Below are 27,141 nucleotides of genomic sequence, written 5' to 3' on the forward strand. Positions count from 1 at the left end.
AACTTTTGCCTTTGAGGCTTTTTATTTCATTAAAAAAAAAAAAAAAAAATTCATTACTTGGTTGAAGTGGACCTAACTTTTGCCTAAACATTGAAGAGAAAACACCTAAACAAAACCTTACAATTCAAAAGTTCAATACAATGCCCATATGACTCTCTATTGGTCTTTGGATGCAAAAGTGGAATTTCGATTCCATTCAACTTTTTGTTACAATATTTGTTTTTTTTTTTTTTTTTAAATAAATTATATATATTTTTTTTGAAGGGAATAAATTATATTTTATTTAACTTTTTTTTTTTTTTTTTTAATTTTATCTCAAATTACAAAATTTACGAACCAAATAAATATTAAATTTTAATTTCAAAAATAGAAATCCAGTTGATGTACAAGGCCCTCAATCAACCTTGCAAAGTTCTGCGTGTTGTCTCTCTCTCTCTCTCTCTCGCAAGCTCATTCCTCTTTCTTCCTCTTCTCTCTGGGTCGATTGATTGAAGGTGGTGTTTGGGGTCTCCATTGAAGCCACGATTCCACTCTCTCGCTCGCTCGCTCGGTTGAAGGTGGGTTGCTTTCCTTTCTATTTGTTTCCATTGCTGAGCTTGTTTGTTTTGTTTGTCTTGTCTCCATCGAAGCCAATATTTGCACTGTGATGGTGGGTAGTGTGAAATGTGTGAAATTTGAGTAGTGGGTTTGGATCCCCTCAGTTCAGCAGCCCCGAAGCGATTTCCCTCTTCAAACTGTTCATGACCCGTGTTGTTCCATCTAATGGAGGATGTGGATTAAATCACCGCCAGATTACGTCCATTCCAAGAAAATCTGAACCCTCTATGGGAAAACCTGCTCGAAAATTTGTTTTGTTTTGTTTTTTTTTTTTTTTTGTTAAATAAACCTGCTCGACATTTAACGTCGTGGAAACTGTATATAAAGGGTCTGAAGTGCGCCATTTTCCATTTTCATCCTCATTTTTTCTCAGTGCTGCATCGTTGTCATTTGCATTCATAGCTTCCATATATAGTGCAATGCCTAGTGAAGCCCTTATTTTTAACCCATTTTGTGACCGAAGCTTAGGGTTTTGTTGATTGTATTGGTGCCCAATCTTAGGTGATTCATTGGGGTTAATTTTTTACTCTGATACCTTACAGTTTCACTATGCGTCAGTGTTGAATTATTATTGTATTGTGAATGATTAGAGATTTGGGTTGTTGTTTAGGTGTACTTTTTCTGTTGGGCTGTGGATTTGGATGCTTGAAATTTGGGATGGGTGGATGTGAGAATTGTTTAAAGCCTGAGTTTGGACTAACTCTATTGTTCTCTTTCTTTGTATTATGCTCGTAGATGATTTATTGTCTTAGGTGCTCGGAGATGATTTATTGTCTTAGATGTGAAATTTTACTGTATAATAAAATCTGTTTGTTTTTTAATGTCTGTTTATTACACAAGTTATGTATACTAGCAAAATGTTATCTGCTAAGAAAGAACTGTTGCACACTTTTGGGAAGGAATGTGAAAGAAATTGTCCCAACTATGAATTAAGTAAATTGTCTATTCTTCCTTTTTGTAGTACAGGTTGTCTATCTTTTGGCAGAATATATCTTAATTAATTGTCATTAATTTTCTAGATACACAGCGTTCAAGCAAAGTAGATTTTTGAGATGTTTGATGTTGAAGTGGTTGATGTTTGATTTTCAATTTTGGTTTCATGACAGATGAAAGTGGTTGGAAGTGGTTGCTTTAAAACCAATAAAAATAGTATTTATTTAAAGTACAGAATATTTAGAGAGTTTGACATTTGATGCTTTTAAAAAGTGGATAGCTAAAATAACAAAAGTATAACTTTTAGCCAAAAATTGACTAAACTTTGAGGAGTTGACTAGGAATGCTCTGACTCAGCTGCACAGAGAAACAATGCTAGCAATAGAGAGAGCAATTCGAACGATCCACACTGCTATAGATGCTCCACGCCTCACCAGATTCGCTCTTCATGCCCCTAAATTGGTAAGCTCTTTCTCGTCGTCTTCTTTTTTCTCAGTCCTCTTTTTTCCCAATCCCATATCATGGATTAGCTCTATTTGGGAAATTGCTTTACTCTCAATTTTAATTTTTTAGATTTTTTTTTTTTAAATTTTAAATTTTTAATATTTTATTTATTTATTATTATTATTTTTTATGTCCTTGACATTTACATAGATATATTACACACATACTTTGAGGGCTGATGATTGTTTAATGGAGAAAAAATATAATTGTAAATTTACTTCAGTGCTAGGTTTCCCATTGTACATTTTACTAAACGTTTTGGGGAATTTGATGGTATCCAGAATGATAAGCTTGGTTTGGCTATGTTGAATTCTGTTATGTGTTGGGTATATTTAGTTTTCTGAACTTTTCATTTCAGGTGGAGGTGGGATTTGCTGATGGTAGCGCGTTTAACTTGTCTGCAGAATTTCTTAGAGTACACAGCCCAGCTGTTGACGGCAAGGTCAGGTCTATTGGGGGTGAGAAGGTGATTGTCAGAACAATTTTTCATCTCTGTACTTTCAAAAGATTTGTGGTTTCTTATATTGGGTTGCGCTTTTAATGATATTTCGATTACTTATATATATAAAGATTTGAGGTTTCTCGACTCACTAGAAAAAGAGAAAAGAATTGTTGTTCCTCTATTGGTCTTTCACTGTGTTATTGGATTTTTCCATAAAATGAAATTAATGATTATCTTTGGCTTTAATTTTCCTTACTAATTCAAAACATCTGTTATGTATTAGATAATGGGATAAGCTATGATAGAATTAATGAGGCATCCCATCAAACATGAGGAGGTCTCATCCATTTTCACCTATATGGATAGAATTTTGTGATAATTAGGATATTAAATAGATTAAATGTTATTATACGAGTTCTTGCATAGTGGAAACTGTGTATTAAATAGTTTATTTCTATAAAAAAATAAAAGTAGATGCTCTATTTTTGTCCTTGTATGTACTGTTATCCACCATTCAATATCAAGTATAGAAGTAAATCATTTGGCTCCACTATTTTTATTGTTTATAAATTTATTTGAATGGTTTTCTTCCATAATTAGTCTGACCAATATACACAAAAATGGTTGAAGTCCCATCAAGATTAATGGGCTGCCATTCCATCCTACTGTATCCCTTGAATAATTTGTTTTGGTAGAGTAGTCACGAAAACTTGAGTAATGTTAGAAGTCATACCTACGTCTCTCTTATGTCCCTCTAAAACTTAAAATCACAATTGGATTTGTAGTAGATTACTATTGAATTTTGATCTAATGGTGATTTTGAAAGCCATATTAGTTTTGAAGAGACACAAGGGGGACATGGGTATGACGTCTAGAATTACTCCTAAAACTTACTTATAAAAAAAAAAAAAAATTTACTCTGAAAACTTGCTTTCTTGAAACACATTTCCTGCAAGAAGGTTCCTTTTATTGCTGGAAATTATAAGAAACAGAGTAATATTTTCTTATTGGTATGAAGCTAGTAACAGCCAAATTTAGATTGTTTTCTGGGAATGCACCACTGCATTGGAGTTTTTTTAGTTGATCTTGATCTTTCAACACTCACATTAGTCTATAAAACTTCCAAATGAACTGGTTATCACAGTTTAAGTTTTGTTCATGAATACTGTTTGACCTGAACCAGGTGATATCTGGAAGGCGTCATGTCGGAATCATGTCTGCAGAACCTGTAGGAAACTATGGGGTAAGGTACTTTAAGCTTTAACCTAGTCTGGGCATCACTGTTATAAATTTCATCTTAAAAACTATCTGTTAACAAAATTTTCCCATTGATGCTGTGATGCTGTGATCATTGGATCAATGTTTCAGGATGGTTTTCGATGACTTGCATAAAACTGGCATATATTCATGGGATTATTTCTATCATCTTGGGAGCAATAGATTTACCCTCATGAGAAATTACATCAAAACATTAAAGAAGCATGGACTCAGCCGGGATCCGCTTAGAAGAAAATAGTGGACTTATGTGAAATCATCCTATCTTTTTATTCTTCAAGTGATGTCTCATTAGGTTTGCAGTGCCAATCAACTTTGTCTTAGCTAGGAAAATTTCATTATTCCTATCAAGCGGGAAAGCGTGATATCTCGGGATATTGTGGATAAAGTTTTACTGCTCTTGTTGTTGATTACTGATCCAGATCAATTGCTGAAGAATATCGGTTCGAGTAGATTGAAGTTCAAAGATGATAGCAGAGGTCTGTAACTAACCATTGCAAAAGCCAGCATCAGCAGCAATGCTTCACAATATGAGTCTTTACTTTGGAGCTCCATGTTACAGAATAAGTTTTTTCCTTTTCATTTCCAGCTTTTCTATTTTTAGCTTTCTGTGATGAAGTAGTCGAGGAGCAATTTGTACTAGATTCTTATATGATCAGAGAGAAGGGAAAAACAAAGGAGATGAGAGTAGTTGAGGTGATAAATTAGATTTTATTTCAGAAACTTGATTGTGATAATTAGAATTAGTGTACCTGATAAAATTTCATCGAAGTATCTAATGTATGCAGTCTTTCAAGACAAGAAAATGAAAATTCCATATGATGGATGGGCATATGCATGATGCACTTATTTATTTGTTTTTTTTATAAGTAAGAAACTAATCTTATAAAAAAAAATGTTAGGCGCCTCCTAGTACACCGGGAGTATATAAGGAAAACATCTAGTTAGAAAAAGAAAAGCGAGTGAGAAAGTTAGGAAAATAAAAAGACAAATGGTGGATATAAGCCATAGTTCAAAAATACAAAGAATGGTAGAACAAGGAAAGAATCTCTTCTAAGGTACTTTCTAAGTCCTTAAAAGCTCTTATTGTTTCTTTCCCCCCATAAGCACCAAAAGAGGCAAATAGACGCCTTTTTTCAAACTGCAGCGCTCCTTGACCTTCTAAAGGACCATCAACACGCAAGCAAGTCGATGATCCGTCTGGGCATAACTCAAGACATCCTGTAGCGACTGAAGAGAGAACTTCATAAAGCAGAAACCACATCGCAGTGAAGAAGGAGATGATCCATGCACTTATTGCATAGATGAGCCCGGAGATGGAATCCCTTCTCCCTTCTCACCCAAAGTAAAGCTTCATTGTAACACCCTGGTTTTATATTGGGATTTCATATTGGGAAGAGATGAATAGTTCACATAGAGTGAGTGATTTATAAAGATACTCATGGATGTTAAGTTTCATATTGCCTAGTTACTAAGTGAAACTGGACTTTATAAGAAATTTTAGAAAAACTTCAAATTGACTAGTTATTTTGGTGTGATAGAGCAAATGTGGCTAATACTTTTTCTTGGATCATTATAAATGGTATCAGAGTCACCTAGTAACACCGGGTCATGTGGTACTGGAACACTGCATGATGTGGTCTTGATGAGGACGTCAGAGGTTTAAGGGAGGAGTTTCACCTCAATCACATATTGGGAAGAGATGTATAGCTAACATAGAGTGAGTGGTTTATAAAGATACTGATGGATGCTAAGTCCTACATTACCTAGTTATTAGGTGAAAATGAGTTTTATAAGGAATTTTAGGGAAATTCTAAATTGACTGGTCTTTTTAGTGTGATAGTGCAAATGTAGTTAGTATTTTTCTCTGGATCATTACATTCATAGTCCTAGTTGGTAGCTTCTCTCTCTCGGTAAAATCCAAAAATGGACCCTTTTCAATTTTTTTTTAAGGGATATTCTATATGACAAATATGAATGTGGTAATGTTTTATAGGTCTTACATGACTATTTTTTTTTTTTTTTTTATAGGCGACAAACGGGCTGTCAGATTTAAAGATACTAGGTGAAGGGAAGCACTAATCTTATAAAGATTGAAAGCCTAAGGACTAATTTTATTAGTTTCTAAAACCCAAAAAGTGTTCTTGATAAACCTGAAAACCCATGGACCATTTTTAGACCTAAATCTCACATTTACAAAGAAATAACATGAACTTGTTAAGGTTTAATTTTCTATTTTTAGGGAAAAAAATTTCATATTCGACATATTTGAAGTCTACAAATTTGTGAACTTCAAGTAATTACTAATTCAAAGAAAAGTCTTTGTTTGGTAAAATCTTTGTTTTCTATTTTCAAAACAAAAATATTAACAAACAACTAAACACGCAATGCTAATCAAATTTTCATTTTTACTCCACGTTCAACACATTTTGAAACTAAAAATAAAAAATACCGTTCAAAACACATTACCAAACCCTAATCAAATATTTCTTACAAAAACAACTCTCCTCTTACTCCTGGTCGATATTGAACTTAAAATACTAATTTTTCATTTTTATATTTTTCTAAATAAGAAATTTCGACATGTTAAGATTATTTTACTTATTAGTTATGTTTTCTATTATATATATATATATAAAAAAAAAAAATGAAAAGAAGTAAAAAAAAAAAAAAAAAAAAAAAAAAAAAACTTTTTCCCAAATCACGTGAAACGAAACGAGACGAAACGGCCCCAGAGCAGTTTTGTGGAGCGAAACTATACTGTTTTCGCCTAGGGCGTACTCTCAAGCCGATACGATTTGCCGACACGCTTTTTGGTTGTTATAAAACCTCGAAATTTCGCTCACCTCTGAAGAAACCAGCACCGATTTCGCCGATCGGATCCCCCGAAAACCGTTCTATTCCGATCCTTCTCTGCACTAATTCGGACCCTTTGCTGCTCGGACCTCCGGTCATTTCGTATTCGAGCTCCGGACCTGATGTCTCGGACGAGGATCACGATATTTCGGAACTTGAGAGTTCTGTACCGGAATTCGGAAGTTTTCCGAGTAAGATCTTGCATTTAATTTTAGTTCATAAAAAGAAATTAAATTCCTTAATTTAGTTTAGATGAATCAGATTAACGCAAATCAGAGTTTTCATTTTCTGAAGAATTTATTTTTTTCCCGCCTTGTTGGTTGCTGAGAAAATGTAGGGAAAAATGAAAGAATTAAACGTTGAAATTTGGATTTTCTTGTTTCTTTGGACTGTACAAAACTAGGACTCTTCTAAGTTGTGCTTAACAAAACATTTGGTCTGTCTTGGGTTTTTGTTTTCTTTTGTTTCTGGTTTTTAGCATTTGGGTTTGCTTTTCTTTGAAATTTCTTGCATCGACTAATGAACAGAAGCTGAATTTAGCTTTGTTATGTATGGTTTGTAGTATTCTTATATGTTTAAGTATAGGAAGTAAAGATATGGATTTGATAAAGCCATATTTCTGGTGGGTGGGTTTTTCCTGATTAAGCTTCATTTGATTTTTTATGGTTTATTTTTGACCCATTTCCGCCTAATACCATGACTTTGTACATGTGTTTTTGACGCTGTTTTGAAACCAAACTAATGTCAACATAACACTGGAACATCCAAGTTTGCAGATTCAGAAACTATTGATATCACAAAGCTGCATATTCTAGAATGTTGATATATGGATTTTACTAACAAGTCTAGTCAAATGATATGGACTTATTTCCATTCCTACCTGCATGTGATTTCATGTGCATGACATACTACTGATATGGGTAATTACCTAGCTTCCTTTTGGGGAGGGCTAAAGATTGAATAACTTTATGGTTTTGGAATGGTGCATCAAAGAATGTAGGGTTTGTACATTGATTTGTGATGAAGTATTTGAAGGTTTTTAAGCAAAAGGCCACTGATTTAAAGGAAAATTGTTGGAAAATTGCACTTTGCCCCCCAAACTTCCACTTTAATTGTACTTATACTTTTAAACTACAACTCACTGCAATCCAAATCTATAAACTATCAAAATGTTTCGACTTATCCAATTTGTCAAATTTGACTGTTCTTTTGGATGGAAAACGTCATACTTGCTAGTCACGTATGCATGAGTTTTATTTATTTATTTATTTTTTAAGTAAATCAAATTCATTAAAAGCGCAAGGGACGCAACCCAACTACATAGGAAGTATATAAGAAAAGAAAACACCCAACAATATCAAGAACGAGGAAAGAGATTACAAGAAATTTACAGAGTTAGAGATATTGAGAAGGGCATTAACGGAGATCCACTCAGATGCAGATTTAAGAAAACTAAGCTGGAGATCCGAATTCATCTTCTCGCAATCATCGAAACTTCGAGAGATCTACTCATGTGTGCATGAGTTGTTTCTTCTACCAAAAATGCCCCCAGTATGAGGGACAAAAAAGCATTTTTAAGGAGCTATTCCAGTTATGTGAATGGTTACCCAAGAGTGGTGGATATAGAAGAATAGAAAGAGAGAAAGGAGAAGATACAATACGAGGCATGCCTTCAATAAAACATAAACCAATTTCAAATTTTTGGAGTTTGAATTTGTTTGACTAAGTGAAGCATTTTCATAGATTCTTCAACTTGACTTTATCGTGCCAGGAATAGAACTCTTAATATCAAGCGTACTTAATAAACAAGTTAAAATAATAACTTAAAAACCCAAGAAAAGATGCATAGAATTTTTAGAAATCAGTCACACTAGTCCTATATTTAATATCTAAAACACTTCAAAACTAAATATGAGATCCTGCACGAGGTTTGGATAAAACAACAATTCTGCCACTGAGGACAAAAATGCCTGTAACTTATAAACTGGTCTTAAATGAAAAGATGTTTGTAACCCTAGACTGCTAGAGATTCAAAAACTTTTATAAACGGAAACTAATTCTCTCCATCTGATGCGGCATGTAGACTTCATATTATAAAACCCAAAAGTTGCCAAAAGAGAAGTTAGAAACAAAAGAGTACCTAAATCCTTGTGTCATGGCTGATCGGTGCGTTGTTGGTAAATACATATTTTTTTCCCTTGTTGGAGTTTTAATGAATTCTGTTGGGGTGACCTTACAAGTTAGAACATCATATAGAAACACTTTGTTGAGACAATGTTACAGTGGTGGAAATACTTGCAAAAAAAATTATTACGGTGGTGGAAATATTCTGGGACTCACCAAATTGAGCCAAAAAATTATTGAATATGTGGATTCTTTGTGTTGGTTTATTAAAGAAATGAAACATTTTGTGCATTACGTTGAAAAAGAAATACTTGGGTGTACTACATTGGGTCCAGCTTTAGATGGTGCTTTTGGTTATTGATGTTCATGACCTTACAGCTCCAACTTGGTTTGTTCTGTTTGAACTAGAGATTATTAAGGAATAAACCATGACTCACACACAGTTATAATATTATCATGCTTAACAAATGGTCTATCTTTTCTTCTGAATGTCCGGAGTGAATGGCTTAGAAAAACATCAACAATTACTTCAAGTCATTGTAATAAAAATTGAAGTGTTATTGAAAATGGTGAAAGGCTCATGAATGAATCAAAGAGTCAGACACTGGCTAAGGCGCAAGTGCCCTTGGAAGCGCATGGATAATGAACACGGTTATGCCAAGTCATAATTCTGCAGTCAAAGCATAGCCCTGCAATGGTATTGTGGTCGATTGCCTGGCTTAGTGCTGTACATATGGATCTAGATATAATTCTGTAGTTTATCTCTACTTGTATTGACAAAATGTTTCTAGTTTTCTGGTTTGGACTGAGTCTCCTGTATGCTCCCTTCTCATTAATGTTGTTATAAATTCCATTCTTTTAAACTTTTGCAACTCTATTGCCTCTAGTATCATTGTTGAGTCCTTAAATTTAATTTAGGTGTTCTTATGTTCTGTTCACATTGATTATAATTTTCATTTTGTTGTGTTTCTTTGACTCGAAAGTATAGTATTAACAGCTGATGGTGGAATCTGGAGTCTTTTGATGCTTTCCCAGCTATGCAACTCAAGGATAATCAGGTACGCAATATATATGTACGCTCTTTTCCAGTTTTTGACTTTTCCATTCTAGAACTTTTGAACTTGAAGTCCAAGTGTTTGTCTTTTATCATTTTATTTCATCTATGTATCTGAATGGAAGTCTTCCGGTAGATATAAATCTGTTGCGTTTAACTGTTGACTGTGCATATCTCCTACTAGGGTTTGGCACCTCCCCGAGCTTCTGATCCTGGTTGGGCCCATGGAATTATGGTGAATGGGGGTCGCCAAAAGATTAAGTGCAAATACTGTCATAAAATTATGCTCGGTGGTGGGATTTCTAGACTGAAGCAACATTTAGCTGGGGAAAGAGGAAATGTAGCTCCATGTGAGGAAGTACCTGAAGAAGTTAAAGTGCAGATGCAACAACATCTAGGTTTTAAAGTTTTGGAAAGATTAAAGAGGCAGAAAGGAATGAAAAGTAGCAAGGATTCCATGTCATATATTCAAGGTAGGGAAGAAGGAGATGATGGCGATGTGATGCAGATTAAGAACATGGTTTCTGCTCGAGGCACTAGCAAGAGAAGGGGAAAAGAGGTTGTGGGAAGAATTTCCAATCGCTCTAAGAGACAGAAGAAGCAATATTTTTCATCTGTTGTGCCTATTGTTGCTGAACCAATACACCAGAGTTTTGCTTCCCAGGAGAGCATGGATCAAGCTGACATGGCTGTTGCGAGATTTTTGTATGAAGCGGGCATACAATTCACTGCTGCCAATTCACAGTATTTTCAAGAGATGGCTGATGCTATAGCTGCTGTAGGCCCCGGTTATAAGATGCCTTCTTATCATTCTTTGAGGGGTAAATTGCTGAACAGGAGTGTTCACGATGTGAGAGAATATGTTGAAGAACTAAGAAAGTCTTGGGATGTGACTGGGTGTTCGGTAATGGTTGATAGGTGGATGGACAGAACTGGTCGTACAGTGATAAACTTCTTTGTTTATTGTCCGAAGGGTACCATGTTCCTAAAATCTGTTGATGCATCAGAAATCACATCTCCTGAGGCACTTCTTAACTTATTTGATGGTGTTGTTCAGGAAGTCGGGCAAAAGAATATTGTCAATTTTTTGACAGATACTTCACCCAGTTATAAAGCTGCAGGAAAACTTTTAATGGAGAAATACAAGACCCTTTTCTGCACTGCCGGTGGAGTACATTGTATTGACTTAATGCTTGAGGACATTGGAAAAATGGATGGAATAAAAGAGGTTTTGGCAAAGGCTAAACAGGTAACACAGTTTATATACAACAATGATTGGGTCCTCATTTTAATGAGGAAGAAAACAGGTGGAAGAGATATTATCCAACTCGCAACCACCAGGTTTGCTTCCATCTTTCTGACGCTGCAGAACATGTTATCTTTGAAGGGCAATCTCCATCAGATGTTTACTGGAGGTGCTTGGATGCATTCAACTTTCTCTAAGCAAAGGGCAGGACTTGAGGTGGCAGAGGTTATTGTGGACCCGTTCTTCTGGTCAATGTGTGACCAGACTCTGAAGGTGACAAAGCCCTTGCTATCAGTTTTACAGCTTATGGAATGTGGAGAGAAGCCATCTGTCGGATACATATATGATGCGATGGAAAAAGCAAAGAAAAGCATCATTGATGCATTGAACAAGGAATCTGCCTACTTGCCCTATTTGGAGGTTATTGATCATATTTGGCAGGAGGAATTTCATAGCTCGCTTCATGCAGCTGCATACTACCTGAACCCCTCCATATTTTACAACCCCAGTTTCTCCTCTAACAAAGTCATCCAAAAGGGCTTACTTGATTGCATCGAAACCTTAGAGCCTGATTTAACAGCTCAGGTTATGATTACAAGTAATGTAAATTTCTATGAGGAAGCTGTAGGGGATTTTGGTCGACCTGTGGCGTTACGTAGTCGAGATTCATTGACTCCAGGTTACCATCTTATTGTTTGTTCTTTCCAAGTTCCCAATCCGTTTTCATACATGGTAAAGTAATTCTTATGATGTCTTATTTTGCAGCTACTTGGTGGTCACTGTATGCAGCTGATTACCCAGATTTACAACGCTTAGCTGTCAGGATATTAAGTCAAACTTGCAGTATCACCCGATGTGACAGGAGTTGGAGCATGTTTGAACGTATCCATTTGAAGAAGAGGAACCGGTTGGAGCATCAGAGGTTGAACGATCTCATATTTGTTCACTATAACTTACGTCTTCAAGAGAGGTATTTTGTCTATCCTCAATAATTTTTTGACAATTATATTCGTAATACCATAGGAGTTGAAGCAGCAGTGGATTTCAAACAGCTCATTGGTCCTTCTGTTCAATCTTCTACATTCATGGAATGAACTTTATGTGACAAAGAGCCATGATTAAGTTATCGTCATATTTTTTTTTTTAATTTTTTTTATTATCATCAGATTAAGTCATTAAGCAAGTCTTGATTTGACTGATCCAAATGATGTCCACAATAATCACTGCATTTAATCATGCATTGTTTCTGGTCTTCTGCCTCTCTCCCTTTCACTTAGAAGTTGCCTCTACTGAGGCATTTCAGACTCATGAATTACTTAGACTCCTATTCTCGTGTGCTGGAAAGACTTTGCCATTCATTGGGGTTGTAATGAAACGAGACTGAAGAAATTGAAATGGAAATAAAACTATGAAATAGAATGGAGCTCCTGATTTAGCGTAGCTCCTTCCTCCTCATTCATTCATTTATAGAAGGACAAAATACAAGAATATTCTGTACTATGTCCGCTAATTTGAAAGTTTTGTTTCTAAAGTTTTTCTCCACTGCAGTGTATTTGAATTATGACTGGCTAATTGTTTGGGTTGGTCCAATGGTAGTTTCAAATGGTGTTAGAGGCTTGTAAAGGTGATGAAGGACTGGAGTTTCTACCTTAGTTTCCTATTCTTACACTAAGTTTTTGGTGGTGGTGATGATAGAATGGCATGTTCACTATAAAGAGTTGAAGCTTGAGTTTAGATCTTATTATTGGGTATTGAGAGGAGGTTTCGGTAAGAAGAAATGAAGACAGGAGATCAAAGGTCTGAAATGTTACTTCCTCCCTAGAAAATGGGGTGGAGGGCAAGGTCATAGGTTCAAGACCCATGTGGTGCAAATGTAACTCATTGGAAAAAAAGAAGGAAAAGAAAAGAAAAAAAGTCTGAAAGCCGGCTAAACCAACTCTCCAAACTCATACAAATTGGACGTCATCATCTAATTGCATATCATCCTCTTCCTTCTTGGGTTGTTTTGGATCCTTATGACTTCTAGAAATTTAATTTGAATGACAGTCCACTGCAATTTATTCACATTATTATAAAGGGGAAGCAAACCTATGGTATGTCTTTTTTCTGGTTGCCAAAAAATGGCCATTGATTTCATTCTCTTCCTCCCTACATTAACCTCCCCCCCCAAGTAGAAGTAAAATTTTAAATGAAATAAAAAAAGTTGATTGAAAAGATGGAATATCTGATACGATAGACAGTTCTTTTTTGTCATCCTATATTAAGTGTATATTTTCTTCTGTAATTCTCCAATCCTGATACAGCACTTTCCATTTTATTTTCTGAACATGTTATGCTGCAAATGCTTACAACTTGCGCCTTGGCCTTTTTCTGTGCAAACAGGAGACCCGAAGTAAGTAAAACTAGGATTAGAAGAGGTACACTTGACCCTCTATGCTTGGAAGCTATAGATGCCAACATGGGAGATTGGGTGGAGGACCCAGGAGTATTGGAGGGTGAGGACGTGAGCTGGATTGATGTAACAGTCCCCAGTGAGCCTACTTTTGTGAGTCACAAGGTAAAAGATCTGGATGATTGTAATGACAGTGCAGATGACAGAGGCAGTGATGACATGAGAGGTATGGATGAGAATGATGATTGTAGTGCCTAGATATTGTTCCAATCTACAAATTGGCATGTTTACTGATAATTAATATTAAATTCAAATTGAATTTTTGGTGGTTCTACTGTCTTTTCTATATAATTAGTATGCTCTGCTAATATTTGGTAGTCTTGTAATGTTTAGCAGAATTGTAAAACTTAAAGCTTAATTTTGCATGTTTGTGTTTTGACATGGGAGAGCTGGCTAATGCAGCGATAGCTGCCATTCCAATATGACTATACCCTTTTCATCCATGAAGTCTCCATTTTTTTCCTGGAACACAACCCACTATACCATATGTAACTCTACCCCCTACTGGAGTTCCACAGCTTATATCAATCAAAAAGGAAAAGTAGAATAAAATTTAAAAGAAGGTAGGGAAGGAAAGAAAGGAAGAAAGTTAATTTTTAATACTGTCTTTGTAATAAACACTTATTTCGCAACTAGTTTTTAGGACCTTTCTTCAATGGAATCTCTATAGCAACAAAACATCCAAAGAGAGATTTACATGTGGTTCTTCCTTTCCTTAGACTTGACTTGCATTGGCATTCTGATGCTAGTAGTTAACAGGAAAATGAGGAATTTTTTCACCATTAAAATTTGAGTAATGATTCACTACCACCTAAATATACAACTTTCCACCACCTTGTCTATGTGGCAAGGTGGTCCCCCACTTTAATTTATTTTTAAAAAATAAAAAAACTCAAAAAGTAGTGGGGGACCACCTTGCCACATAGGCAAGGTGGTGAAAAGTTGTATATTTAGGTGGCATTGAATCATTATTCTTAAAATTTTGAACTTGAAGTTTTGGTTTTAAGAAAATCAAATACAATAAAAAATTACTCAACACTATTAATATAGTAGATTATATTTAAATTGATTACTCATGAAATTGACATTTTTGATCTGATTCATCTCTTTTTATAAGTGATGTATTTCAGTTGGTTGGCCATGGTTTCCATTAGCGATTTTGCATATAGTGATGTACCTGTCCTGTGAGGCTGTGAACACGGGTCTGTTTTTTTCAGTTCTTTTTGGTTAGTTAGTTTGAAGAAAGGAGAGAAGTGAACGAGGTCCATTAAATATAACCTTAAACCCACCTTAAAATATGTCCTCTTGGAGTTCAAAATAAGGATGTTTTGCATAATTTCATCTTAAAATCTTTTCTCTTGTGGTTGTTTTTTTTTTTTTTTTTTTTTTAAAAAAAATTAACCTTTTCGTTTCCAATGCTTTGCATTTGAAACATGAAATTTAAGTTGAAACTGGGGCTGAGTTTTCTGCTACTGGTTTTGGTCACTTCAATGTTCAACTTGTGAAGTTGGCTTCCCTGGTTTTCTTTCTCATGTTTAGTATGCCATGAAGGATAACAGCTCCTAATTTTTATCGCAAAAATTAGAAGTACATTATCTTCTCATCTCATTTGATTGCCAGTCTTCTGATTCCTATGACATTAAATATTCCACTAAAGAAAAGAGAAGTCCAGAATTTTATTGAAATGTCGACAGAAAGTGGAAAGTGGGAAAACTATGATGGGCGGAGAGAGGAGAGAACTACATCTTTTAGAGAGCTATCTCTCTGCATGGCAGCTTTGAACTCGTCGAAGGTTACTCTACCATCGCTGTTGGCATCCATCCAATCAAAAATCTCATCCAATTTTCCGGGTTCGGTGATATCCGCCGGAAGGCAGTCATCAGGCAGAGCCTGCTCACACAAAATCAATGGGTCATGATAGAAAGTAAAAGCAGTTAGAAATGCAAGCTAGCAACCAAGAGAAATACACCATGAAAAAGTTGAAAGTAGCATTACTCTAAGCATGGATGCTACTTCTTCCTTGCTGATGTATCCAGACCGATCTGTATCATACATCTGTTGGCCAAACAAACAAGAGGGACTATTAGCTCAGTTTATTTATGCCGGCTTCTTTTTGTCTAGATGATATGCAATCTGTTCAAGAATTGATAAAAGCTTTTCAAGTGGCTCTCTCTCTCTCATATAAATTTTTGTGCTTCTTCTGATAGCTTTGGAAGGCAGGGGAAGAGGGAATGAAATTTGGATTCTCAAAAACTTTACTGATTTGGATTGGGAGCAACAAGAAAAACCACTTTTCTTGTTCTGTTTCCTTGGCAATCAAATGGAAAACAATGAAAGGAGTGCACCTGGAAGCACAGACGAAGAGCATCATCGCCTTGTGAGTTCCTGAGGCTGGAGAACCCACAGAGTATCTCTCGCATATCAACTGTTCCATCACGGTTGTTGTCAAAAAGGTCAAAGATCCGGGGTGCTAGAGGAATCAACGAAGACATGTTCATTGCTTTCAGCACCTGCTCGAACTCAGATAGAGTGGCATTGTCACCTTTTGAACATCTGCAGTTTGTCAATGGTATTCTCTTCATGAGTATCTTCGAAGACTGGTTATAGGGTAAATTGAGCTCATGTGAGCTTGGTTCATAAAAGGGGTCAAGAATTTATTGGTTCAACAGTAGGAGTTTTGTCTCTTTGATTTTTCTCTAAGACCATTTATATGCTCTGCACCTCACCTCACCTCACCGGGCTTGGGATCCGGATCCTCTGTCCTTGCCCAAAGAAGAGGAGGGGCATGGGTAATAATAGAAAGAAAGTGAGAGGAGCTTTCCTGTCCAAGCAGAAGCCCAAAGCCTTTTTCACATGCTCCTATCCAAAGAAGAAAGGTAGGGATAAGAGGAGGGATCCCAAATTGTAGGGAATCCCGGTCCCCAGGCTTAAACTTATGCAAATAATGGATAAAGATCCACAGCAATTACCTGTCAGAATTGCTAGCAATTTGAGTAGGTAATGTAAAATAGCCTATATAGGGGACTCACTTGTCTGGATAGGTAGCGGGACGATCTAAAATTTATTTGAGCAAGTAGGTTTTATATAAGCTCTCAAAAACCTCTATACGAAGAAGAGAGGCAGAGGTAAGAGGAGAGATCTCCAATTTTAGGGGATCCCAGTCCCGGGCTCGAACCTATGAAATAACATATCAATATGATATTTGGGTACTCACATTTTGGAGAAATGTATCCTGAGATTCTCGAGTTCCTCCTGTGAAAGGTCATGGGACCCTAGTAAAGATTTGAGCTTTTTTGTCCTAAAGGAAAAGGTGCTGGTCCACAAGCTAGCAATGGCTGCAGCCCGGAGTTTGCGCCGGGCATTAAAACGCTGCAGCCGTGAAACGATCTCGGCGTCCATTTGATCCTGCTTGGCTGAATCACCTATGACCCACGGATGCTTGAGAAGCTGTTTTCAGATATTCATTAATTTAATTTGTATACATTGAACTTCATTACCAACAAACCAAATTAATTCAATGATCTCTTGCCTGCTTGATTGACTAGAAATAATTATCATGGAAAATATTTCCCATTTCAATATAATTTTTTTTTTCTATCAATTTGATGTGTACGGCTCTGATTCAATCTATTAGATCTCAACCATACAGTCATTTGGGTTTAATCTAAACTATTGGATCTTTCCACTTTATATGAATGAGTAATGCTACTTACAAAACAAACATTTCACAAATATTCTACAAAGCTGACGTGACAAGGCTTAGACTAGCTGTTGGATATATGTATTTTGGGAAACTTTACCTTACTTTCTGAATTGTCTAGGGTTTTGCAATCATAATCTCGAATTATCAAAATTTACAATGTCAAGTTCTTAAGCTTCAGTTCCTTTTAATTTCACCTTGTTAAGATTTATCCAATTTTTTTTAAAAATTATTTAGGGAAAATTTGTATTTTTATAAATTACACAAGGGTATAAGAGACATTTCACTTGTGAGCCATTTGATTTAACACAAAACCCTAACGGTAAGGGTGAAATTAAAAGGAACTGAAACATGTGATACTGATATTGCAAGTTTTGATAATTTTATTGTTATGATTGCAATACCTTTTGATACTTCCGTGGCTGCGCGGGGGAGGGGTGGAATAAGTAAAGTTTATCCATTTTTTTAAACAAGGGATAAATACCCCATTGGTACCTGAGTTTTACGTGTTTTTAAATTTAGTACCTCAGTTTTGTTTAGTATCATAGGTGGTACCTGAATTAAGGGTAAAAACTCATTTGGTACCTCTGTTAGATTTTCCATCCAAATTTTAACGCCTCGCCACGTGTCAACCGCTGAGGTTGACACGTGGCACTACATAAAAAAAAATTAAAAATTAAAAATTAAAAAATTTAGAAAATGATTAAAAATAATAAAATTTTAAAAAAAAAATTAAAAAAAGAAAAAAGAAGAGGGGTGGCTGAGCCACCCCCTTGGCCGGTCTGTCCGGTCTGGGGTGGCTGAACCACCCCATAGGGGGTGGTTCGGCCACCCCACAGTTGAAAAAAAAAAAAAAAAATTTTTTTTTGAAGGGTTTTGGCCCTAGGGGGTGGTTTCGGCCACCCCCTAGGGCCACGGGGGTGGTTCGGCCACCCCCTAGGGCCAAAACCCTTCAAAAAAAATTGAGGGTTGGCCCTTGGCTCATAGACCCTTTTGCGGCTGCGCGGGGGAGGGGTGGAGTAAGTGAAGTTTATCCATTTTTTTAAACAATGATTGATCCAATGGCTCATAGACCCTACCGCGTTAACTTTATGAAATATTTGTGTGGTATGTAGCGTTACTCTGTATGAATTTAGTCTTAGCCCTCCAAATCATGACATGCAACCATGATTCAATCTGCAAAAAGATTAATGCAAGTGCAAATTACATTTTCTCAATCCCGCACATAGATAGATCAGTACTGTATATATCGTCATTTAATTATACACGTCATTGCTAGCTTGAATTTTTGTTTGTTCTTTCCAATGTGGGACTTAACACAAGGCTCTACCTAGGGCTTTCTTTCTTCAATCCAACAAGTTTAAAACTAATTTAACCCGAACTAAATTAGTTCGATGCATTATGGAAATCACCAATATATGAGTAATGCTAGAAACCACATTTTTATTTCACAATGTTAACATGTCAGTCTCAATTTCCCAACCAACCTTTGAATCAGTCTTTATTAAAAAAAAAAAAAAAAAAAATCTAAAGATTAGTTGAGACTGTCATGTCAGCATTGTGAGACAGTTGTAAGATAAAAATGTGGTTGACTTTTAGCATTACTCTCTTTATATATATATATATATAGAGGAAGAGAAGAGAGCAAAATACCTCTAGAGCACTGGGTCTCCTATGAGGATCAACTGACAGGAGACTTGAAATCAATTGCTTTGCTGATGAGGTAATGTTCTTCCAAGTCTTCTCATAAAAACTAAACTCTCCCTACATACAAAAGCATTTCTCTCGAAATTAGGTAAACTGCATGCATTTCAAGGAAATTGAAATAAAGCACATCATATTATAACATATATTACATTTTAAAGGAAATGGACTTACAGCCATTATCATTTGTTGCTTTTGCCGATTTGACTGTGCAATGAATGGTGGATACCTAAAATATTATCACAGAAAGAGTGTAAAAATCCCTGAAATTTTTTAGAACTCGAAATCCTTATACATCTAGATTTCCATGACAAATTTGTGGCATGGAAAGATTAACCAGAATCATCGATCATAGCCTTGTATTCAGCTAATTAAACAATTTGAGGAAATGAACCAAAATTAAATTAAGAAACTAACTCCAGAATCTGACATCTACACTAAGAAATAATTTAAGGTATTTATATGAACATAATGGTCAAAAGGTGAAGGTGCCGTAGGGTAGCAATTTGTGTTCACGTGTCAAGATATGCAGAAAAATTAGCGACATACCCAGAGAGCAGGATATACAAGATAACTCCTAAAGACCACATATCACTTTTAGAAGTTATTGTGCCCTGACAGAGTGCCTCTGGTGAGACATAATCTATGGAACCAAACAATCCAACAACTGGGTCTGTGAACTCCTCCACAGAACTCAGTCCAAAATCCATGATCTTCAAAGGAGAATCCTCAGTTTTGTTCAAGAAGAGGCAGTTTTCCGGCTTCAAGTCCCTATGGACAATATTGGCCTTGTGAATCGCGGTCAACCCTTTTGCAATTTGCCGAATAACGGCTGCTGCTCCTGCTTCTGAGTACCTGTTAGAATATAAATTAAATGATTAAATTCATTCATTCCTAGCTTCTGAAATAAGTGTGATTCAGCTTCCGAGTACCTGTTAGAATATAAATTAAATGATTAAATTCATTCATTCCTAACTTCTGAAATAAGTGTGATTTATCATAGTATCAGAGCACATTCGAATCCTATCTGTCTCTGTCATACAGCTCAGGAGATAATCTCCGTCATCCTTTCTTATTATAAGCTTAAACTTTTGAGATAAATGATAATTTAACAGTACCTCTCTTGGGCGACTATCCGGTCAAACAGCTCTCCGCCGGAGCAAAGCTCGAGCACAAGATGAACACCAGTCTGGTCCTCGTAGACATCGTAGAGATCGATCACGTTTGGATGAGGGGAGACGTTTTCCACAATTTTCCTCATGACCAAGATCTCGTTTGTGAGCAAGGCATCCGACACAGGAACCTGCTTCCACATTGGGAATCCCATGGAAGCTGCTGCTGCTATGCTTTTCTGTCCACCACGACTCCGTGGAATATTTCCTTGAGGAGTCGACAGGCCAAACCTTTTCAGGGTCTTGATGGCTACATGGGTTTTTTCACTGCTTGATATTCTTATACCCCTTCTCACCACTGAGAACCCTCCTCTCCCTAAAATCTCTGAGACCTCATATTCATCTGCGAGCCTTTCCTGTCTCATAATGACAAGTTAATTGTATCTTGAACAAACTGATCAGAGAAGTTGAAGGGAAAAATTAAGAATGATGAAGAAAGAGAGGGCAGGTGGGTTCAATGATAAGGGAGAGAGGGGAGTTGAATTGTAGACAGGGATTGACATCAGCCTGTGAACAGTTTGTGCATTAGTTTATAGCATAAAATATGAAGCTTATTCGGATGGAAGCGAGAGAATAAAACTAGGGACAGGAGTTGCAGAGGAAGGGATAAAGACATAGTCAACTAACGTTGTGCTACTTGTTTCATTTCTTGTTTTAAAAATTCCTCCTATGGTTTATATATTAATGCATGGTTTCTCTCTCTCTCTCTCTCTCTCTCATATATTTATGAGTTTGTATCTTGATAGATAAGAGTGAAATGGAGAGGAGTTATTTCATTATTAAGATTTTTTGTTGTTGTTGTATGTAACGGTATATATATGATGTCACGTGGTGAATATGTTGTCACATCATTTAAATATTTTAAATGACGTGGCATCATATACACGGTTAAATGTAAGAAAATAAAATCTTGACATTAAAATAGCTTATCTCTATTTCACTTGAAATTAAGAGGATCGATCTTGTTCACAACTGGAACTACTACTGTCACCAAGGGTATTACAAGTTTCCTTATAAACAGGCGTGATAGTTCATAATTGGTGAAATGATTAAGCCAAAAAATAGAACTTGTTAATTTAATTAGTTAATGATTATTGGCTTTTTAACCAGACAAGCATCTTCAACAATAAAAGTTATTTTATCCGCTCAAAAAACCCTATTTTCTATTTTAGTTACTTATTTTTCAATTTAAACTCTACCAAGACTACCTATTTCACCCTTTACTTTTTCTAAATATTATTTTCCAATCATTTTTTATTACTTGTTTTCACCTTTCTCTCTCCCTTTCTTTAAATATTATTATATTAGTCCGAGTTGCTATATAAAATTTTACTGTAACAAATTGGATGGGAAGCTTTTATTTTAAAAGCTTTATTGGAGGGGTAAATTACCTAATAATAGCCAAATATATCTATTATTACCAATTTAAAAGCTCTGCCGGAGATGCTCTTAATTATCTTATCAATTATAGATTACTACGTTAATCAATTTATAAGAAAATTATAATAAAAATTGTAGCATCCCGAGCGAGTTTTCCTTTACAAACGCTTGCATGAAATTAGGCCAAATGAGATAATGTTGCCAAAAAGAACAAGAAGCGGATATTCTGGAGTGTGTGGTACGGCAATAGTGAAGAAAAACCCTTCTGCCCATTGAAGACGTTAATACACTTGTAAGTTCTCAAAGGCCATAATAATCAATGAACTTAATTAATTATAAGGGTTATGTTAGGATATCAATATTATTAAAAGGACTAAAAAATATATGCAAATAATTTTGATTAGACCAATCCTAAAATATTTGTTATAGAGGGGGTTAGATCTTAGACTTGATAGCTTAAACAGCTAGCTAGGTTAATTATGATTATTTAAGACCGATCGATATATGTTAAGGCTATTTTGGATCTTGTGAAGAGGAATTTTCATCGTGGGCATCAAGGTATACAATGTTTCATACATTTGAATTCAAGAGGATCCGATTTAAAGAAATTTTTTGAAATGGGAATCCATGAAGTTCAATATTAATTGGACAGAAGCAAGAAGATCTCCCATTCTCTTTAAAGAGATTCCCACCCTCTTAGGAATGGAATGCTAGGGCTAAGTGAGTTACGACTATGATAATTGGTTTGTTCGAGGTAATTGGGGTGAAACCCATACTACATAGACGGATGATACTATTATTCTAAATCTGCATCCGTATCTGCACTTTGCGGAGGGTGGATTTTAGTAATCGTTCCCCGTCTAGGGTGGGCGGATTCCGCTCATAACCGCACAAGGCGGACTTCTTTTAAAACTTTTCATGATATTTTTTAGATGGGCTTAATCCAATTTTTAAACTAAATACACTTGTTAATTATAATATGAACATACAATTTAAATTGTAAACGATGAGAAATACAAAGCATTTATAAACTAAATTCTAACATGAAAAAAATACATCTATTTATAAACTTTGGACAATATGAGTAAATTGAAAATATATATTTATATATATATATATATATATATATATATATATATATATATATATATATATATATATATATATATATATATATATATATATATATATATATGCATTTGGATTGAATTATATTCTTTGAAAAAAAATACAGACGAATTGACTTTAACTGCATTGAAATAAGGTTCGTAACTTGATAGTTGACACACAATACCAATTTAGTGTTTTAATGACATTTCAAACCACCAAGCTAAATTAGCTAATACTAAATGCATGAAGTACACAAAAATAAAGTCTTAATAAGACAAAAATAATATATACATATATATTTTTTATCCGCCTACACCTACCCATATTTTGTTATCCGCCGGCATATGTGCGGATTGCGGATATGGTATCTGCCCACTTGGAGTTAGGAGCTGAAAATACACACGTAACCCATGTGAACGAGCAGATAGCAGATCCAGACAAGTTTTTAATCGTCCATCTAAACAACACTCATGGTTCAATGAAAAACCCTCCATGGTGAAATTGGGCCTAATAACTTTCTTTTTCTTTGACACAATAAAGCTTAGGGAAAAATATTGTGTTAGTCCATGGGGTTTGAGCTTTTATCAAATCACTCAATAGGATTTAAATTTGATCAAATCGATCCTTAACGTTTAATCAATTATCAAATCAATCCCTTCATCCCATTTCTGTTAAATTTTCGATGGAATGCCACATCATACCCAATAGTATCACGACACGTGTAGATGTTGCACAACTAGCTTCTCCACACCAGTCACATGCCCCAGTGGATCACCATGTGATTAAAAATACCACTTCATAGATACCAAGTCATTAACAAATGCCGTGTCAGAAAATAAAGCTCCATCAGCAAAATCCCAAAAACAAGAAAACCTATAAAAAGAACTAAATCCTGCGAAAACTAAAGAACGTTTAGACTATAAAACCCCAAAAAGAGAACCCCCCATCGACAAACTCGATTTGCTTGTCTCACAAACATAAAAACCATAGCTTTCTTCTGCAATGGCATGGGTCATGTGGGAGCTGAACCATGAGACTATGAGATGCTGATCAGCGGACAACAGACTTGTGCCTGAATTTGTTATGAGTTGCAGGGAGTCAAGCCCAAGCAACATGTTAGACCAAGAAATTGACAGCTACCAGGCCGGGCACTAAGGCTTGTAATAAAATTAATTGCGCAAAAGTTCACAAATAGACAATAAGACTTGCGCAGTAAATAACAATGTACTAATGAGTTCAGCAATGGTGCTAACAATAGTTTCAATGGCAACAAAAGTATGGTTCAATAGAGGGACATCAATGAAAAGTACGATTGCATGAACTTTAGATATATATTATAATGTTCAATTACAAAAACTACATATGAAATGAGGAAATTAGGGAGTGATTAAGGGAGAAAGAACGTGAACTGGTGGTTATGCTGCAGGACAACTTTTCTTCGATTTAGTAGCGGTATGACTCACTTCTGGTAGTGACACAGGTGGATCTCGCACCTCCACCAACACCTGCCTTTTGGAATGGTGAGCTATTTCTCTCTCTCTCTCTCTCTCTCTCTCTCTCTCTCTCTCTCTCTCTCTCTCTCTCTCTCTCTCTCTCTCTCTCTCTCTCTCTCTCTCTCTCTCTCTCTCTCTCTCTCTCTCTCTCTCTCTCTCTCTCTCTCTCTCTCTCTCTCTCTCTCTCTCTCTCTCTCTGTGTAGTAGGCTTGTTCCCCATGGGCACTCTTTATAGTTTTTGGCAAGTGATAGGTATAGGGTTACCAAAAGCCCACAAATCAGACCCCAACATGCAGCGGAAAAAACAAACAAGCAACAGTTAATAAATAATTATCAAACTATAAAAGCCATTGCAGTTCTACAATATCAAGCCAACAAAATAATTATTAACACACAACACAAGATTTGTTAACAACGAAGAAAACCGTCAACAAGGAAAAACTCTCCGAGGCAACCAAATCCAAGATTCACTTCACTATATAAGTGCTAACTACAACGTATAGTAAACTTACAGTACCAGTAACCTTACTACACCGCTCGTAGGATGACTTGTTCACGTAATCTTAACTCTAACAAGCCCCATGTTGGCCAATATTTTGGAAGCGAACATTTATAGATCCCCACCGGTAGACTTCAATTGTGTTTGTGCAGTCACAACACGTTCCTCCTTTGTACAATCACAACATGTTGATCTGTTGGATAGAATCTTCTACTTCCAAGAGTTACCATATGCACAAAATTTTGTTAAACATATACTAAAGAACTTGTATCAAGTTCTTGAGACTTGTCTCTCAAAGTCGTGTGTCAAAGAGAAAGTCACAAAGACTAAGACAAAATAGTCATTAAATAGCAATAGGCTATTATGCGATGGTGGTGTTCGAACATGATCTTAATGTGTTCGAACACAACTAGGGTTTTATAAGTATTGTAACCCTAACCTCCTCTTATGTCCGAACATCTGTACTTGGTGTCCGAACACCTCTTAACCCGAGAGCACATGTCCACAGCAATCTTTAGACTTCTCAGCAAATAGGGGTTCTTGGCTTCAACTCGAACTACTCATGTCTGGAAATCTATCCTTGGTGTCAGACATTTTTTCAACCCAAGAGGGTATGTTGTAACACCCTGGTCATATATTGAGAAGATAAGTAGTCTACATAGAGTGTAGGGTTTATAAAGATAGTCATGAGTGCTAAGTCTCAAATTGCCTAAATATTATGTGAAACTGGACTTTATAAGGAATTATATGAAAACTACAAATTGATTAGTCCTTTAGGGTGATAGGGCAGATCTGGCTAATGCTTTTTCCTGTGCTGTTACAAATGGTATCATAGCCACTTAATAACGCCAAGCCATGTGGTATTGGAGCATTGCATGACGTGGCCCTGACGAGAACGCCAGAAGTTTAAGAGGGAGAGTTTGTAACACCTCGGTCCCATATTGGGGAAGATGAGTAACCCACATAGAGTAGGTGTTTTATACAAATAGTCATGAGTGTTAAGTCCCACATTGCCTAGTTATTAGGTGAAATTGGACTTTATAAGGAATTATAAGGAAGCTCCAAATTGACTTGTCATTTTGGGGTGATCGCGCAGATCTGACTAGCGTTTTTTCCTTAGTTGTTATATATGTCCTTAGTCGTGTCCGGATAGTTCATAGAACAGTAAAACTTCATGAACTACCCCAATCCCCAATAATATAAACAAATATGTTTTAGGATCTTGAGTACTCGCTTAGCCTATTTTTTGGATTGATCCCTTTTCCTTTCTCTCGATTATGTATGAAGTTAGGTTACTTATGGGTTTTTTTGTTGTTTGGTCCTAGCTCTATCGTTCCTTTTGTTGTCCTCCTCCAACTTAAAGGCCTGAGCTTACTCTCCTTATATAGGCGAGTCACTTAGCTGTTCATCAGTGAGGTAGAGGGTGTGTGTTATGTCACTCCTCGCTCCTGGACAATGAATCACACGATAGTTAGGTGAGAAAAGACATTTTGCTCAAAATAGTATGCTTGAGGGCTACTCCCCTTTGGTCTTCATTCCTAAAACATGCAATGTCCCGTGAAGGTCATTTAGACCTAATATGGGGAATTAATGGCCGAAAATACCTGAGAGAGGGGATTAGTCAAACTTAAGTTAGGGATTACTTGTATGCTCTGTTGCACCCGCTTATGTTGTTAGATTTTCCTAGGACCCATCACTGTGCCTAGCCACATAGTACGTGGTCAATAAGGGTGAGATGACAGTTTTACATCTTTTTTTACTAAACCATTGTGTCCCTTCTTCTCCCATGAGATGACTCATGGTCTGGGTTCATGGCTACCACAACGTCGACGAAAGCTGGATTTGACTGTGGGCGGTTGAGCCCGTGCAAGGGATTTTTCTTCTTTTGTGTTTCCCACGTGAATGTCCACTGTCTTGCTTCCTCACTATGTTGGAGTACCCTTTGTTTGATGGAGGAGAAGATCATGTGCCTTCTTTTAATGTTGACAAGACTTCATTTTGTAGCCCCCCCATGGACATCTCTTCTTCAAGCTTTGGAGAAGGGTACATGGGCTCTCAAATTCTTTAATTTGTAATTCAAGAGTTCGCTCATCCGTCTTCTGATCGAAGAAAGAAGGTTGAAGTTTCATTCTTACATGCAATTATCATTTTGAAGCAGATAGTTCACAGTGCTCATTCTATAGATACTGTAAAAGCCAACTCAACACTTTGTGGGGTGGTTAGGTTCGAGTCTTCATCGAACGGGTGATCAGACGCAATCTAATAGTATATATTGAGGGATGAGAAAAGAAAAGTCTCTCTATCATCTGTCTCCTTCCGGCTCCTCTACATTTTGCGAACTTCGCCCCAAATTTTGGGCCTGGGTCAAGATGCGCCATTATGAACCTTCCTCATTGTTGGACTTCAATTATTATTCCATCTTTATTATGTGCCAAGGTGTAACGGCCCGCCTAAATAAATGCAATAATTTTCATTGTCCACATGGCACCACTGCTATTCCTTGGCACACATGGCAACAAACACATGCTATAAATTTTTTCTCATGGTAACCACAAATCACTTGAATAATAATAATATTACTATAGCACTAAAATCTACAT

At 36.1% G+C, this 27,141-nt stretch overlaps 3 protein-coding genes across 7 annotated transcripts; 2 read left to right on the top strand and 1 right to left on the bottom strand.

Annotated features, from left to right (window-relative positions):
• Positions 1-337: 337 nt before the first annotated feature.
• Positions 338-4,534, top strand: LOC133879320 (uncharacterized). Of its 3 annotated transcripts, none has more exons than XM_062317847.1 (5): positions 338-557; positions 1,888-1,992; positions 2,393-2,500; positions 3,660-3,724; positions 3,845-4,534. In XM_062317847.1, exons 2-5 carry the CDS (start codon positions 1,903-1,905, stop codon positions 3,990-3,992), a joined length of 411 nt encoding a protein of 136 aa, XP_062173831.1. In that variant the 5' UTR covers positions 338-557; positions 1,888-1,902; the 3' UTR covers positions 3,993-4,534. The 3 variants fall into 3 exon arrangements, with proteins under 3 accessions (XP_062173831.1, XP_062173830.1, XP_062173832.1); XM_062317846.1 differs by having other exon boundaries at positions 346-557; positions 1,872-1,992; XM_062317848.1 differs by having other exon boundaries at positions 349-557; positions 1,872-1,992; positions 3,660-3,719; positions 3,845-4,007.
• Positions 4,535-6,488: 1,954 nt separating this feature from the next.
• LOC133880059 (uncharacterized) lies at positions 6,489-13,755 on the top strand. 3 transcript variants are annotated; one of them, XM_062318933.1, is made up of 5 exons: positions 6,489-6,798; positions 9,715-9,789; positions 9,970-11,710; positions 11,797-12,001; positions 13,414-13,755. In XM_062318933.1, the coding sequence occupies exons 2-5, from the start codon at positions 9,769-9,771 to the stop codon at positions 13,679-13,681; spliced, it is 2,235 nt and encodes a 744-aa protein (XP_062174917.1). In that variant the 5' UTR covers positions 6,489-6,798; positions 9,715-9,768; the 3' UTR covers positions 13,682-13,755. The 3 variants fall into 3 exon arrangements, with proteins under 3 accessions (XP_062174917.1, XP_062174916.1, XP_062174918.1); XM_062318932.1 differs by having other exon boundaries at positions 9,720-9,789; XM_062318934.1 differs by having other exon boundaries at positions 9,729-9,789.
• A 1,380-nt stretch (positions 13,756-15,135) lies between these two features.
• Positions 15,136-20,598, bottom strand: LOC133880064 (calcium and calcium/calmodulin-dependent serine/threonine-protein kinase-like). The gene is made up of 8 exons (XM_062318938.1): positions 20,006-20,598; positions 19,437-19,742; positions 19,062-19,116; positions 18,837-18,947; positions 16,698-16,930; positions 15,829-16,036; positions 15,479-15,538; positions 15,136-15,373 (listed from the first exon to the last, which is right to left on the bottom strand). The coding sequence occupies exons 1-8, from the start codon at positions 20,422-20,424 to the stop codon at positions 15,197-15,199; spliced, it is 1,569 nt and encodes a 522-aa protein (XP_062174922.1). The 5' UTR covers positions 20,425-20,598; the 3' UTR covers positions 15,136-15,196.
• Positions 20,599-27,141: the final 6,543 nt, after the last annotated feature.

This window comes from Alnus glutinosa, chromosome 10 (assembly GCF_958979055.1).
Source record: "Alnus glutinosa chromosome 10, dhAlnGlut1.1, whole genome shotgun sequence".
NCBI classification, from domain to species: domain Eukaryota; kingdom Viridiplantae; phylum Streptophyta; class Magnoliopsida; order Fagales; family Betulaceae; genus Alnus; species Alnus glutinosa.